General features: G+C 42.8%; 1 protein-coding gene across 6 annotated transcripts in view; it reads right to left on the bottom strand.

Annotated features, from left to right (window-relative positions):
* Positions 1 to 2,875: 2,875 nt before the first annotated feature.
* SUGCT (succinyl-CoA:glutarate-CoA transferase) overlaps positions 2,876 to 17,289 on the bottom strand; it is a 287,447-nt gene continuing 273,033 nt past the window's right edge. For 4 of the 6 annotated variants that reach the window (XM_077916528.1, XM_028750513.2, XM_077916531.1 and 1 more), the window contains one exon: positions 2,876 to 6,961. In XM_077916528.1, coding sequence (XP_077772654.1) covers positions 6,934 to 6,961 — 28 coding nt within the window. In that variant the 3' untranslated portion in view covers positions 2,876 to 6,933. The remainder of the gene's footprint in view (positions 6,962 to 17,289) is intronic. The other 2 variants (XM_077916530.1, XM_028750515.2) reach the window with 1 other exon arrangement.

Below are 17,289 nucleotides of genomic sequence, written 5' to 3'. Positions count from 1 at the left end.
GTGCAGCAAGTAAAGGTGAAGTCCGTGACAGTCCAGGACACACAGCAGAGGGGTTCTCCTCTGCCTCCTCTTCAGCAGTTTCCTTCAATGGAATCCTTTTTTTCCCCTTTTTTCCTTTTCTTTTTAAGCTCCCTCAGGTTCTTCAGAGCAGTTTCAAGGGGTCTTAAAAGGTAAAGGGACCCCTGACCATTAGGTCCAGTTGTGGCCGACTCTGGGGTTGCGGCGCTCGTCCCGCTTTACTGGCCGAGGGAGCCGGCGTAGTACAGCTTCCGGGTCATGTGGCCAGAATAACTAAGCCGCTTCTGGCGAACCAGAGCAGTGCACGGAAACGCCGTTTACCTTCCCGCTGGAGTGGTACCTATTTATCTACTTGCACTTTGACATGCTTTCGAACTGCTAGGTTGGCAGGAGCAGGGACCGAGCAACGGGAGCTTACCCCGTCGCGGGGATTCGAACCGCCGACCTTCTGATTGGCAAGTCCTAGGCTCTGTGGTTTAACCCACAGAGCCACCCGCATCCCTTCAAGGGGTCTTAGAGATGTCCAAATTTCTACTAAGGCAAGGTTTCTCAGCCTGCTGCTGTTCTTACCCCAACCAGAAGGCTCAAGTAGTTGCCTATTTATTCACCCCCCACCCCCTAATTTGATATAAAGAAAAGAATGACAAGAAGCAGTCAGTGAAGCTTGGATGGCACAGGGGCCTGGAGTCCATAAAGCTCATTTGGTGACCTTGGACCAGTCACTATCCCTCAGCCTGACGCAGCTCACATGGTTGCTATGAGAATAAACTGCGGGGGAGGGGGGCGCCCCAAGTGCCTTGGAGGAAGGGTGGAATAAAAATGTAATAAAATAATGAAAGCCACATTCCTCACAGAGAATCCATTAAATGAAAAGTAGAAAGCCCACCTCCTCAGCCAGTTGGAAAACCTCTATTCTGCAAAAGTGGATTTAAAGTGCAGAAAACAGAGCTTTCCTAAAGTGGTTTGTATTGGACGCATCACAAGAACAATAACCACGAAATATGCTCCACTGTAAACGCTTCCAAATCATCAAATTTCTTACTTCAACAATAAAACTTTGGAGGGCGGAATTGTTTTAAATCAAAAGCGGGTAGTACAAAGTGAATATAAGATTAGGTATTTAGATAGCTATGCAAAATGACAGATCTCAGCCCTTTGAATATCATCTAGGCCAGGGTGGAGTTAAAATGCCGGGCCAGGCAGCCAATTTTGTCCCTGTCCTTTTCATATACTCTTTTTGCAGTTTCCTTGTGGATCCTATTACTTGGTCCGCATTCTACGCTTTGTCTCGCCTAGCTTATTTCCAGGCTGGGTGTCAGTCAGCCATGGGGAAAGGCTACTGAAGGAAATGAAAGGAGTTAGAAGTCTCTGCTACAGCAGCCTGGAAAAGACAGAACAGGGAGGGAGGGGGGATTAAGTTTACAAAGATGGCAGTTGGCCAACTTGATGCTAAAACCCTGGGCATTTTGAGTAGATCAAGAGGTATACAAAAGACCTTGAAAAATGTTTAAAATGTGAGTGGTAGAAATGTTTACAAATACATTGGGTGGGCTTGGTTTTCATCGAAATCAGTGTGATCAGTCATGACATGAGCATGAGAAGAACCTCCTGGATTCCCCAATGGCCCATCCAGTCCCACATCCTCACAGCAGCTGACCATTAGCCTGCGGGAAACCTGCGGTTTCCAGTGTGGAGGCAGAGCATAGCCATGGTGGTTAGTAGCCATCAATAGCCCTCTCCTTCATAGCCACACCCACCTCATTGCAGATGCCAAGGTCATTCTTACAACTAAAAATAGCATGTCCTGAAGGTTATGCTGATTTTTTTCCTCTTTATGCAACTCTGCAGTGTAGAAGGAATATTAAGTACATGATTCAGTGTTTCCACAGTATTCCTTTGAATATCTGACCCAGCTTTCAGGGAACTCAGTGACCCGTGAGATATTTGCAATGAATTCCTTGTGAATGGTTTTGAAACATTATCTGTAAAAGAGCCCCGTAAGTGTAAAACACAGCTAGGTGAATAATTAGTAACATAATATTTATCTGGCAAGTTTCACCTTTTTGGTGCTTGAGAACTGATTGAGACCAGATCGCAGACTTCTCCAATGTATTCGTTATTTTAAGTTATTTGCAGAATCAGCAAATAATTTTTGGTTTGCGGATCACTCGTGAATTGGGGAAGTTCATAATTCACATTGCGTCGCCTACCATGGGATTTAGGCAAGTCCTGTTTCTGGTTCTAGCCTGGCAGACATGCACAACAAGCCAACCCACCCTACACAAATGGCCACTTCTGTGAGTACTGCCTGATTGTTCCTGCATGTGTTTTACTGGCGTTAGTAACAAACGTAAGAGACTCATAAATATGGCTAGAATGCAATTTTCTTACAGATTTGCATATTTTCTTGTGACAGTTCTACATTAGAAGAGGTCACAGGCGGATCCACTATGAAACTAACAAAGCTTAAGTTTGAGGGCCTCTAATCCCAGATGGGCCCCAGAAGCAATTTTAGTCCATACTGCTTAAACTTTTTGGGTCTAGTATACCAAATTTGAGTCACATTATTCAAATTGGTTAATTTTTTGTTGTATATATTTCAACAATCCCTAAGTTTGAGAGTCAGTAGCACAGACATTGTAAAGGTGTGGTGATGTGTTGTGGAACAAGCCCATGGAAGAGGTTAGAAGTTACCCAGACCTCATTGCTGGTTGTGAAGGGACCCCCCCCCCATAACAGTTCAAGCCTCAGGGGCCCCCAAATGGATGAGGTTTCCCAGGACACTAAGGAACCTAAGAATACAGGAGACCTTCTCTCTAGACCAGTGGTTCTCAAACATTTTTCCTCTGGGCCACACTTTCAGAATAATTTCCTTTTATTGATTTTTATTGATAAGAAATACATTGGAAATACAATATATTGATAAGAAATACAACTCCTAGCAGTGCTTGATTTATCACATAGAAAGCAACTACTTTTATAATATGATCATGGGACATGCAGAAAGTATAAAACAAGGCAGTTACATAAGAACAGGAATCACGATAAACGATCCTCTTACATATGTAACTTATGTACGTATACCAACCCAATGAGAGGTATGATCTTGCTTTTGCTGCATAATCTCATTATATTGGGTTAAATTTGAGACAAACAAACTTCTCTCTTCATCAGCACAAAGAAGCCTTTCTCATACTGCTGAGTTCAACTGCTGCCCGTAATGTGTTATAGTGTTGCTTGAAATTGTTTTAATGTAATTTTATTATTGTAAGCTACCCTGGACCTTTTTAGGGGAGTTATAAATTTGAAGAAATAAGCAAATAAATATCATTCCAATTAGACTGAGATTATTCCCAGACTGAATTTTCTCAAGGTTTGACTCCAGAGCAAAATTTTCTTTGAGGGGATTCAAAGCTCTTATTTAATGACAAGAAGATACCTCTCATGGCCAGGGCGGAGGGGAGCGTCACTTTTGTCAAAGTAGTGATTACACAGTGCAAACTGTCCCTTTCTCTTGCCAAAGGTTTCACATATGTAAGTTTAAAGTTTGTCAGCAGTGGGATCTGCAAACACCCCCCACCCCCAATACCCAGGAAATTATTGGCCTCCAAGAAGGGTGCAGGATCTGCTGGGTAGCTCTCTTGCAAACTGACAGTTGTCACTTTGCACCAGGTGGGTGTTTTCATCCCTTTTTAAGTGACCTAAAAGATTGCCACCTGTCAAGCTTTGATTTGCCCCTTTAGTGCAACCATTTTCCCTAGCAGAGCAAATGAGCTTTTGGATGCATGTGCAGTTTTTTACCAAGGGAATTGCGTGGGGAGGATGTCATTGTTTCATTGTTTGTTTAATTGGGGATTTTTTGCAAACAAAGAAAAAAACCCAACAGGTCAGGAAATCCAATCCTGGATTGGATTTAATTTGGCCTGCAGACTTTTATGAAGAGAGGGATGCCTTTCAGTATAACCTCTACTTCATCGTAGGTTTATGGTGGTCTCAGAAGCCAGCTTCATATTTTCGTGATCCAAATGGTACTTCAAATACTATGGAATGGACTAATACAGTGGTACCTCGGGTTACATATGCTTCAGGTTACATACGCTTCAGGTTACAGACTCCACTAACCCAGAAATAGTGCTTCAGGTTAAGAACTTTGCTTCAGGATGAGAACAGAAATCATGCTCTGGTGGCACGGTGGCAGCAGGAGGCCCCATTAGCTAAAGTGGTGCTTCAGGTTAAGAACAGTTTCAGGTTAAGAACGGACCTCCAGAACAAATTAAGTACTTAACCCGAGGTACCACTGTAGTTGTTTTTTTAAAAAAATCCATTTTGTCTGGTGTGTTTCCACATTCTCTCAAAATCTGGATTTTTGAAATAGAAGAAAACTATCTCAACATTTTTTAAAAATCGTGTGTATATGATATGATTCAACTAATATTTGTGGCCAAACGATTTCTGGAAGTCTTTCACAATGTAGCAGCTGAGAAGATTATGCTCAGTTTCAGTAAATGGAAGCTTTGGAAATTGTGGTTCCCCACGAGTGGCATCTGGGGCAATTAGACTGGGCACATGTTGGGCAACAATCTGAAATCTGATCATGCATCACTTCTTTATGCCAATACCATTTTTTTAAAAAAAAAAATATAACAGCTTCTTACAGGTCCTCTGTTCAGTTTTATTCTATAAGAACTATATTTGATCTTGGGTGACAACTCCCATCAACCCAGCCAGTAAAAGTTACCTTTGTAGTTACTTCCATGTTGATCTGCAGATTGTGTGCTACTGCTTCTGTTTTGCATAGTCCAGTTAGAAGAATTTATAGGTTTGATGCATGAAGAAGGAAATTTTCAGTAAAGTGTTAATTGTAGTAAGTAAGTGCTCTCTCAATAACTTTGACTAACCTCTGCTTGTTCTTCTACCAGTTCATTCCCATCTCATTTTGCTGCCCATGTAAACCCAGCCCCAGATTCTAAGCAATTTCAACACTTTCTCTCAGTGGTAGTAGACCTGGCTTACTCTTGGTTAACTAGTCAGAACATTCTGGGGCACAGTGCCTCTTGCTAACATGGAAAGAGTTCAGTCATCCTAGGTCAGGCTGGTTTGTGCTGAGCAGAATTCTGTGCAGTCACCATTCTGCTGCGCCTGGCTACAATTTGTGCTAGCTCAACATAGCTTCCTGCAGATAAAGATGCCTGAAAGCATTCCGAGACTGTGATATGAAGCATTTAACAAAGCAAGTCTCATTTAACTCACTGACTTTTTCTGAGGAAACCGGCTATTAGGTCCTGAGGTTCAAACAAGCCCAAAGGATAAGAAAATGAACTTCCTATTTGTGTTCAGCCTTGCGGAACAAAAATTAAATATGGAATTAAAAACTAAGTAAGCCAATGGGGTTTGCATGAATTGGTTTGGTGACACTTAGCCCTTTCCTTGGGAAACTACTGGACAAAACAAAGCTCCTTTAGGAGGTTTTGAATTAATCTTAAATCTTATGTATTCTGTTCTTGAAATGAGAAATAGACTAAGCAGAAACAGCATGCCTATTTGTAAATATGAGTTTAAAAGCAACTGTTTTCAACAAAAGCAGTGCCTAGTTTACGACCAAATCGCCGTATCTAAGTTCCCAGCATTGTTTCTCCTCTTTAATCTTGGCTGCTATTTTTGAATTAAAGGGGAATTTCCCCTCCCAATCCCATTCCCTGCATCCCGATTCTTGACTCTTGCCCATGCACGCATCTTCTTGATCCACTTGATCCAAAATATAACGATGCCTTTAGCATATGGTCAGAAGTATTGACTCTGGTACTGAGACTGTAATTTCACACATACATGTACAAGGAGGAAAAAAGATTAGAAGGAAATCTGAAAATGAGACAACACAAAGATTTACAAAATAAGCCAACAAAGGAAGGCCGTGCCACACAACTTCAAAGGCGATTGCAAATCCATTTTTAAACTTAATTATGTAATAATTTTCTTTCTTTCTCTCCCTCATCCCCCCCCGGAAAGCAAGATATAGTTGTGAAGTTCAGATTTAACACAGAGGATGTTGTTTGTTAAACTGGAAACCAAGTGACAGGCCACTTATAACAGGAGGCCTGTTTCCGATCCTTTGAGTGAAATATGGTCATTATTTGTTGAGTGTCAGTTTCGGTTAGCTTTATTTAGTTTCAGGGAAGGAAGGCAGTGCCTTACTTTAGCAGAAGTAAAAGTTTTGGAATCTTCTTGTTCAGAATTCTACTTTTGATCTAAATTATATGCCTGCAAGATTGACCAATCATCCCCCCCCCCCCCCGTGCTTAAAGAAATGCCATATTGCTTTGTATACAGAAAGTGGTTTTGCTTTCGAGTATCACGTGCTGTTAATTATGGCCTAGATTCTACTGGCTTTACCCATGCAATTAGTAGCTTTTGGCATGGAACTCAGATCTTCTGAAATTCATCCATGTGTTTCCAGAGAGAGGCACTGCTGAACATGTGGCAGTGGGATTGCATGGTGGGTTTTATTTTGGTCTATCAGCAATATACCAAATGCTGAATTTTATAGTTACCAGCACCTCTATGATACCAGCACCTCTACCTGTCCCCGGTCTGCAAGAAAGGCAGGAAAAATAGATTTTAAAACTTTGCAGGTTGATACTTGAATGCAGTGTGTGTTTCAGACTATATTAAAAAAATACCAAGAACTTAATCACATCTCCATCATGGGTTGTGAAAACTAAAGAGATCCTGGTAGAATTCCAGGAAGTTTCTTCTCCGTCAACAACCGAAGCCAAAGCCATTCATATGCGTTCATGCTGAACTATTGCTCCAGAGCTGAGCAGTTCCTCTAGGGCATCATCCTTGTACCCCAGAGTATCCTTCAGAACATCCAATGTGTGCTGACCAACGAGAGGAGGTGGTTTGGGCTGAGACACTTCAAACTGGCTGTACCTTACGGCTGGTCCTGTCAAAAACAAGAAAAAAGAAAACTGGAAGTTAATAATGGTCGTGGTTAGTTTTGTAAAGAATGCCATCGTGTACACAGAGAAGACACCCGCAAATATCACAAATTCTTGTGCCTTGAGAATGCTTTTCTCTTTCTCTCGACAAGATTTTCATGTGATTTGCATGGGTGAAACAACCAACACAAGTCAAAAGCCAGAGATTTCACATTGCCCTTCATTATTTCAAAAGGCGCTACTTTCAGGAGATGTTGTGTGATGAGACACTGAGTGATGTAGATGAAGGTTTGCATCAATCCAAAGAGGATGGAAGCAATGGGAAACTGAAACCACCAATCACAAAGATAGATAATACTTTATTCGGCTATAAGCCCACAAGGTAAAACAAATCAATAGATAAAATATGATTTTACAATCTAAAATTTCAACTAAAATATTTCAGCGCATAATCTCCTTCACATTACTTACAATCTCTAGATGTACCGTGTTATGGCCTTGAAGATAAAGATGGTGCATAGAGTTTACTGGATTTTTAATAATCATGCAGCATTCCATGAAGTCTTTTATATGAAAGAACTGAAATCAGGAATCTAGCAACCTGTAATGTTCTATAAGAGTCAATGTCCTGGAGTACATAAGCTAGATGTAATTCAGGTGGTTTAGCAGCAATTTCCAGAATGATTGAACTCAGTATCCTTGATCGGGGAACAATGTATAAGGGGCAATTAAACAAGATATGATAAAGGGATTCTATTGATTTGTTGTCACATGCGCATAAAACAGAGGTTTTACCGTTAGAGAATCTATTGCTCAGCACATTTGAGGGGAACACATTAAATCTGGCTCTAACAAATGTGAATCTATGCGACGCAGCTGATAAAGTAGACAGATATCGAGGAATCTGGGACATAGATGTAACACCAATCACAAAGTAGGCTGCTTGGCTGACAGTTTCAACCAAATCAGCTATTATAAACAACTTGAAAAATATCAAACCTTCCACTTTTTTTTGTGGCAGAACATATAAATAAGTTTTTGAAGGCAGCAATTTCTTAAGCAGGAGTCTGGTAAACAATGCTTCTTGATCATATGGATCAGTACACAAAGATCTCGCTCTACGCCAGACTCATGAACTTGTGGAGCCACTGCTTCAGAGCTGGTTGATATGTCTTCATTCCAACCAGATATTTCCATCGAAGTTCAGAAAGGAATTAAATCACAAGAGTGCTGCGTGTGTTTTCACTGTTAAATGAAAAGCAGGCCTTGGTGACTACTTACTGAAATGCCCATATCCCTCTTCTGTATTTGCTGTACTGATACATATTATACAAATTACATTTCTTTTTATCAGCCCCCACAGAATATTTAAATCAGTCTAGGGATTTAGCAAACGAGGGCTGCTAACAAAGTTGTTCAGTCCTGGCTATGTGGCTGTGGAAATAATTTTTTCAGGTTTTATGTTTACAATTCCACTTCCATTATTCCATCACGAGTTCCAGAAGGACATTTTGTACACATATAATAAATCAGATTTGGTAAATGAAAAGGGGCTGTGCCTGTTCACAGATTCAGAGCATAACATGTTCAGAATCTTCATTCAACAGACCATTCTCCTACGATCCAACCTTGAGATTGCAACTTGGATTGGAATGTTATTTGTGCATTTATCAATTATTATTCATAATGTGTAGTGATGAAAAATTCCACAGGGCAAAAAATGAAAACTTCCATGAGTCAGAAATGAGGTTGCCACTGCAAAAAACCTGAAATCAATTAATAGGGACATCCTTTTTCTGTCAAGGGGCGCACTAAAATGAATGGGAACTGCACAAGAGCACAGACAAGCTTGTATACATTTATTGTAAATATACAATTCACTGGTGTCTGTTCTTAAATTTGTTTTGGATTTGTTTGTGTGTTGTTGTTTTGAAGTTGTTGTTGTTTTTAAAAAAAAAATTAATAGTGTGTGCTGCCCCTGGCTCCTTTGGGAGGAAGATTGAGATACAAATTTAATTAACAAATAAATACATTCCCGGGGAGGCAGATGCATGCTGATAGTGAGTAGGACCATTTCTTGTTTCCTCTCATTTTCTATGCCCCCCCCCGGAATGCCCCCACCTTCCATTGCTAAGCCTCCTTGATCGCAGTGAGACCTAAGTGCTACTAACTTAGTCTGGATCCAGCCGAATGATCTACTCATAACTGAGCAGTGATTTGCATCCAGGGTGGCGCTGTGGGTTAAACCACAGAGCCTAGGACTTGCCAATCAGAAGGTAGGCGGTTCAAATCCCCGCGACAGGGTGAGCTCATGTTGCTCAGTCCCAGCTCCTGCCAACCTAGCAGTTCGAAAGCACGTCAAAGTGAAAGTAGATAAATAGGTACCGCTTCGGCGGGAAGGTAAACAGTGTTTCCGTGCGCTGCTCTGGTTCGCCAGAAGCGGCTTAGTCATGCTGGCCACATGGCCCGGAAGCTGTCTGTGGACGAATGCTGGCTCCCTCAGCCAATAAAGCGAGATGAATGCCGCAACCCCAGAGTCGTCCATGACTGGACCTAATGGTCAGGGGTCCCTTTACTCTTTACTTTTCTTGGCCCAAATCTCTGTCATCATAAATGTGTTGTTTTTTGCTGCAACAGGTTGTCATGACTACTTCTCTGGAAGTTGCATCTCACACTCCTCTCACCTTATGGCAGTTTAAAGAAATAAGTCTACTTACTAGCTCTTACTAAAAGCTCACACAAACCCACCAGTAGACTACATGTTGAACTACGTGAACTAGTCAATTTGCAATCCTTCAAACTGCTTTCCTAAATAGTCAAAGGCAACACTATTGAGATGGACTGTCATTTCAAGTCCCTTTCATTCAGAGCTGTTTGTAAATTCCTAATCTTTAGCTGACTGGCCTCCCCCCCACCCCCAAAGTCTTATATTAGTGACCCTCAATGCAATATAAATTCTCACCTTGAGCATTGGTAAATGCCAGCATTCATTGTCTAAAGTGGCTGGGGCTTGCATTCTTATATTGCTCAAATGCCACTATCAGTTTTGAAGTTTTAAGGAAACCATCTTGCAAATAAATGACCTCTGGAGATTAAACTGGTCAAATGAAAAGCAAACTAACAATGGAATCCTATATATGTGCATTTAGAAATATTACAGTTGTACCCAACCTTGGCAGTAGTAAATAAGGATAATAATCAGCCTTAATCAAAAGTTCCACAACAGCAGGTTTGCTTTATATGCAAGTTTTGAGAATGGCAGTTTTGCCAGTTTTGAGAATGGGCTCCACCAGCTATTATTTTTTCTTTTTCATTTGATGCAAGCAGGGGCAAGATTGCCTGAGGGGGTGGGCGTTATTAAAGACTTCTTAATTTACAAAAGCATGTGCATTGTCTTTTTTCAGGTTGTGTTTTCTACAAATCAGTTTCATTTTTTGTGAGACATTAGTGTTGCATGCAATACAGAATTGGGAAGAAAAGAGGGGGAGGGGATTATGACTATTATTATTAGTCGCTATTATGACTAGCATGTGAAAGTGAACTTGCACAAAACAGCATTAAGTATTTGTACTTGTGATGTCACCTAGAGCTTTGGTCCTCAATTTATGGACCAGAGCGCACAAGGAGGTTCTGCACAGACCTAAGATGGGTTGAATTAATGACATCCTAACTGTTTCCCCAGCCCTAATTCATTTTAATTTAGAGAATTCATATACTGCTTTTCACTTCGCTGATGAATTATCAAAGGGATTTACATATAAAATATAATACAATGCAATAAAATGCAATTACAATCATTGAATTGTAGAGTTGGACACAACCCTGAGGGTCATCTAGTCCAACTGCCTTCCTCCCCTTGTTTGTTGTTCTGCCCCGTGACTTCTGCTCTTCCAGCTTTGCATTACCAAAGCTTTTCTGCTCCCTTAAACAACTTCCTCCTTTCTTGCCCACTGTCACCATCAAGAGGAAGCGTCTCAGTGTACATGGCGCCACCTTTCTCCCCGTGTATGAGTGGTAGCATTTATTTCCATTCTCCCCTACCTTCTGTTACTCTCCATTGTCCATCTTAACTTATAACCTCCTTGAGACTAGATGCATAGGATGGCCTAGGACCCTAGTACTCCTAGGACCGCCTCTCCCAGTATGGCCCATTTAAAGTCAATAAACAGCAACACCCTAGTGGTCCCAGGCCCTAAGGAAGTCAGATTAGCCTCAACCAGAGCCAGGGCCTTTTCAACACTGGCTCCGGCCTGGTGGAACACTTTGTCTCATGAGACCAGGGCCCTGCAGGATCAGATTTCTTTCCGCAGGGCCTGTAAAACAGAGTTGTTCCACCTGGCCTTTGGCTTGGAATCAACTTGATCCCCTCCCCCTCTTTCCTTCCTCCTTCTGTGATGCAACTACTATTTGGGGATTTCTCTGGCTTTTTCTGGCCCATGTAGGACCAGTCTGGATAGCTGGCCTTGGTGAAGATTTGACGTTTTCATCCTCCCCAAAAAGTTTTTGATTTGAGTTTCTACTGAAATGAGGCTGCATTTTAATGTACTGAATCTTGTTTTTAAGTTGTATTTTAATCAATTGTTTTTATACCTGGTGTTAGCCACCCTGAGCCCGGTCTTGGCTGGGGAGGGTGGGGTATAAATTTATTTATTTATTTATTTATTTTCAATTTATTATTAATTATTAGCCTATGTATGTTTCCAATGCAACTCTCTAAAGGTGCCATACAAACTGAAGGCATGAAACAGAGAGGGAGGGAGTTTGGAAAACTAACTTGAAAAACTAACCTTGTACTACATATTTAGAATATTTTTTCTGGAGAAAGCAGTAAGCATTCCACAAGAAAGACCTAAACACACACTCTGCTATATGTGAAGTCCTGTAAATCAATATTTATATTTTGACTTCTTTAGCAAGTTACTAAGACACTTGCTCCAGATACTGCTTTATCGCCAGGGTCTCACAAGGCGTCAAATGAACATTATATCAGTTATACGTATAGTACCAAATTGTCTCCGCCTTCCCTAGTACTTGAAATCCACATCATCATCATAAATTTTGTTTATTTGGCGCCTCTCTGCCATAACATCCCAGGCGCCAAACAAACCATAAAGTTAAGACACAGAACACATTAAAACATGAGATATAAAAGACAGATAAGACAGCGCAAGCATCTTTTTGCTATGCGAGGTCCCAGGGGGATTAAAGACGTCTTTCTTTTTAAAAGGTTAAACAGTCCAGGAGTTTTTATGGTAGATTTCTGAGGTGAAAGAGTACAAGGGCAAAGGCAGGGACCAGGACCAAACATAGCCCTGGCACCAAGAGCTGCCCCAAGTGTCCTAATTGCCTAGACTAATTCCAGTTGCCACATGTGTGTGTACATGCAGGAATAAAAGCACTGACCTTCCCAAGACAAAGAGTTAAAGCATTAAATTATAAATAACAGACTTGTTGCAAACTGCTTTGAAAAATGATTATTCAGAATTTTACAATATATTATTTCAGTTCTGCATGTGATTTATTGAATTACTTCTGCCCCCAGCCTAGAACTTAGAAACGATCAATTAAGGGGCAGCTTTCCCTTTCCCATGCAACAGTTCCGAGAGAAGGCTACTAGGTTGGCCACTGCTCAGTTTAGTATTCCCCCTGCATTTTCTTAAGAGTGTGTCTCAGAGGTTTTCTGCTTGACCCTCACTTTCTAGGCATGGGTCCAAGCAGCTTCCCCCTTGCCCCACTCCTCCCCAAGGGAAAACCTGCTACTTAGCAATCAGAACAAATGGCAATCCAGGTGAAATCCTTAATAAAGGCGTATTTTGAGAAAGGACTGGTGACACATGGTCTGATCTTGCTGCCCTGGCGGCCATACTCTGCACTGGCTGCAGCTTCTGGACAGTCTTTGAACAGTAGCATCGTCGTCCTGTGCAGCTCAGTGGCAGGGGAGGCCAGCCAATCAGCCAAGTCTTGGGGCAGAGTCCGTATGCAAGGTTCAGTCCAGTCCCAAGGGCAGGAGTATCTCAGCTCACATAGTCAAATGGTCCAGGGGTCAAGAAAGCAGCAACTGTCTGAGGCTGGAAACCCTGCTTAAGAAAGCTGGAGCCAGCTGGTTCACATCAGGAAGAAGAAGGCTGATCAGCAGCAGGTGCAGTCACTGCCTTCTGCTCCTTCAGGTTGCTGCTCAGCAGGTGAAGCTGATTCCTGGCCCATGACAGCTAGTGCCACACAGGACTAGCCTAAGACATGTTGACACTTGAATCAAACCACAAAATGGTGCCCCCCCCCCCATCAGGGAAGGGGTGGGTGAAGATCTACACTGAGAACAAGGATGGGAGGAGACCAGCAGCACCTCCTATTGGCCAAGGAGGAACACTAGGCTAGCAGATTTGGCCTCCAAGGACTGCGCAGCAGCAGCAGCAGCAGCAGCAGCAGCAGCAGCAGCAGCAGAAGAAGAAGAAGAAGAAGAAGAAGAAGAAGAAGAAGAAGAAGAAGAAGAAGCGTTCCTTGGAGACAGGACCTGCTGTCCCTGGGGATCCTGCCACCTGAGGCAGTGAGCCCTGGGTGGGATAAAACGCATCCCAACAGGCCAATCTTAAGGCTATTGGGTTATGGCTTACTGAAGTCATACACTGGTCAATGTGTTGAACCACCAAGAGATCAGGGAAAGCCAACAGGGTTGCACTCTCCATGTCTCACTCCTGATAAAGATCATCAGTCAAGGAGACCAAGGCTATTGCATTGCGAAATCCAAGTCTAAAGCCAGACTGAAGTGGGTCTGGATAATCTGCCCTATCCATGCATGTGCACAACTGGCAGACAGCCACCATCGTAATCGCCTTGCCCAGAAAATGTTGAGGACAGTGGCACATGACTCCCTCGTTTGCACAGCACCCAATGCCAGTTTTGATACCTTGGTGCAATTGCCTCTTACAGCTTGTGGTAGCTAGAGCGCTATCTGAGGCTGCTGCAATTCTGCTGCCTTCCGTTCCAAGCAATCATCTGTTTTATTTTAATTTTAAATTCCTAAAAGAACAGTCAGCATTAGGATTTGGGCGGGAGAAAGGGGCAAATTCCACATTTGGACCCTATTCAGATGAATTTACAAACTGACAATGTGATCAATACCAACACAGTACGGAGGGCAAGCAATTGTGTTGGCTTTCCACTGTCTGTTGCCAATCCCTGTCATGTGATATTCAGCTCATCTGAGGTTGGGAATATCAAAGCAGTATGGGGCACTCAAGTCTCTTCAATCAAGCAGCCTTTGGTTTAAATTGCACAAGTGTGCAAGTGTGAGCACAACAGAGTGGCCCTCTTTCTGTCGTTCTTGTGGCTGTAAATATTACCAGAGATTTTCATTCTATCCTGTGAAAAGCAAAAAAAAGAAGAAGTCAGGAATCCTCTTTCTTCACCCATAAAAGCTACAGGAATATTGAGAAAGTGAAATGTAAGAACCAGACACACCCATGGAGAGGAATGAAGTATAAGGCTAGGAAGCTATCCAGAGAGGGAGAGAGACGGTGGGGTGGGGTGGGGGCCGACTCTGCATCCAAGAAAGAAGACAACTAAAAAGCTTGAGAGTATAAATTAGAATCAGATTGGAACCAGCCATGCATAAGCAATATTCCATCTCAAATGTGCACAGATCAGTTTCATTAATGCAATTCCCCATTCGCCTTGACTTTTTCCACCTCCTGGATGCTTTGGACTACTTCCTATTCTCCACCACCCCACTTTCCCTGTGAAGTAAAGTGCTTTAACTTACTCGAGCTAGTAATTTTGAAGTTCTAGTCGTAAGCAGCAGGTGCTTGGTTTAAAGAGAATTTTTCCATCGTTGACAGTCTGGGAGCATCAGCAGCACCTCCCTCCCTCCCACACACCCCAGCACCTTTCATCCTTTGCCACTTGCACTTGTGGGTTTCACATTTGACTTGATGTTTCTTTCCAAGATGTGTCATTCCTCCCCCCCCCCCCCCGCTTTGCTAATGCATCTTCCTTTTGTAAGATTGTCGGATTTGAGCCTTTCGCTTCTATACAAATCACAGCAAAAAAATGGTTGGCATTTATTGTCTTCAAGGATGCTACAGACCTCATTTTACTTCAACTATCAATAAAAGGCCACTATGATGTGTGAACACACTGGAGTAAAATACTCCCAAACAACAGCAGCAACAACAACAACTTTTTATTTGTACTCCACCCTCCCCGGTGTACCCCAGTGTTATGTTCACCACCCTCTACACAACATGTTTTTTGCTATGTGTGCTGCTTCAGGTCCAGCCAAAGATGTGCAGTGCAGGTGAGGAAACCCCTCTCCAGCAACAGCAGGACTCAACAGAGCAGCACAGCCACTGCCTCATCCACAGTCCTGCTGCTTAGGGTGGGAAGACCATTTTGCAGTACCAGCTCCCAGGCAGCAGAGGCACAGATCAGGCCTGGTGTCATCAGACGACAGCTCTGCATCCAGGTGATTCAATGCTGCCTCCCCATCCTGTTTCTGGGGTTTCCATTCGTTACCAATGACAATGATCCTCCCATGTTACCTTCCATCTGCCTGCCATTTGGGGGGCTGCACTGGGATGCTCTTCACTAGTAGGGTTTCCCGGCTGGTAGTCTTTTTCTTTCTTTGGCTATCACTTGTAGCCGAGTAAGATTATCTTCCATAAACATGGTTTTAACAATGAGTTCGTAAGTGACGGTGGAGGCCAATTCTGGATCCAGTGGGGACATTGGTTTCTGGGCAGGAGTTGATCACGGTGTGGATTTGCCAAGCGTGTCTTCCTCTTAACACGTTTCTCCCTTGCGTCCTGAGTTGGAGTGTCTTCAAAGCCCATGACACCTTTGGTAAAGGCTGTTCTCCAACTGGAGAACTTGCAGGCCAGTGTTTCCGAGTAGTCAGTGTTTATACTACATGTTTTTAGATTTGCCTTGAGAAAGTCTTTAAACCCCTTTTGCTGACCACCAACATTACACTTTCCATTTTTAAGTTTGGAATAGAGTAGTTGCTTTGGAAGACGATCATCAGGCATCCGCACAACATGACCAGTCCAACTTAGTTGATGTTGAAAAATCATTGCTTCAACACTGGTGATCTTTGCCTGTCTTCCCAAGTGATGTGTAAAAATTTTTGGAGACACCACTGATGGAATCTTTCGAGGGGCTGGAGATGGCATTTATAAGTGGTCCATGTTTCACAAGCATATAGTAAGGTTGGTAGTACAATAGCTTTGTAAACAATCATTTTGGTAGTACTGCTCTCTTGCCACTGGAGGACAGGATTTCAAGGAAGGACTGGGCAGACAAACACCTCCAAGCCCCCCTGTAGCAAGGTGGACTAGTGGTTTGGATTGCTCTTTAAATGTAGAAACGTTCTGCTGGGTGGCATAGTGAGGCTATATCAAAAGTACTTCTTTGTTGTCTTCACTGCCACTGAGTAGGCGCACTAATGAACACGTACTTGTACTGGTTGCATTTGTCTGGAGTTTTTCTTCACTTGCATCTCCCAGGTGGTTTCACTGTCTTCAGCTCTGCTGTATGCCAAGAAGCCAGTTAAGCTCTATCAAGCGGGAGAGGATGCCCGGGGCGAACATGCCACCAACCTGGGCCATCCATGTATTGCACAGATTAACTGGGCTTTTAATAGGACCACGGGTCAAATTAGCCGGAAAATCCCGCAGAGCCACCTGAATTCATCAGTCCCTGAGGACAGACCATGCTAATAGGTTCTCTACCTCTGTAGAGGTGACAAATCCCCCACTCTCAGAGGGAGACCATATTTAAAGCTAACCTAGCATTCAGTGGTTGCATCGACAGACCTGAGGGCTGGCTGACAGAGCTATCACATTTCCTCTGGTTAGAGGCTGGCACGTGGCACAACCATCAATTGTTTGAGTCATGGCCCCCTCACCTGGCTTACCCTTTCTCTCTCACCACCCCTCTCCTTACCCAATATGTCCTCCACTCAGCGATTCCCAGCTGACCTTGTCCCAGGCACATGGAAAACAATCAAGGCCAGAGTGGAAGAACTTGACCGTGTGTGTGTGTGTGTGTGTGTGTGTGTGTGTGTGTGTGTGTGTGCCATTCTTTCTGGCAATGCTGTGTCTCTTGAAATGTGTCTCTCCATCTATAATAAATTTCTGTATAGTTCACAGTTAACACATGGCCAAAATAGCTCAATTGAGAAAGCATTAGACTGAAGATCAGTAACTTCCTTTCAAAGGATAGCTCAGTTGGTAGAGCATGAGACTCTTAATACCAGGATAGTGGGTTCAAACACCATGTTGGGCAAAAGATTCCTGCATTGTAGAGGTTGAACTTGATGGTCCTCATGGTCCCTTGC

The sequence above is a fragment of the Podarcis muralis genome, chromosome 12, assembly GCF_964188315.1.
Source record: "Podarcis muralis chromosome 12, rPodMur119.hap1.1, whole genome shotgun sequence".
Lineage (NCBI taxonomy): Eukaryota > Metazoa > Chordata > Lepidosauria > Squamata > Lacertidae > Podarcis > Podarcis muralis.
The sequence above is the reverse complement of the archived record's forward strand: the minus strand, read 5'-3'. Positions and strand labels throughout refer to the sequence as shown.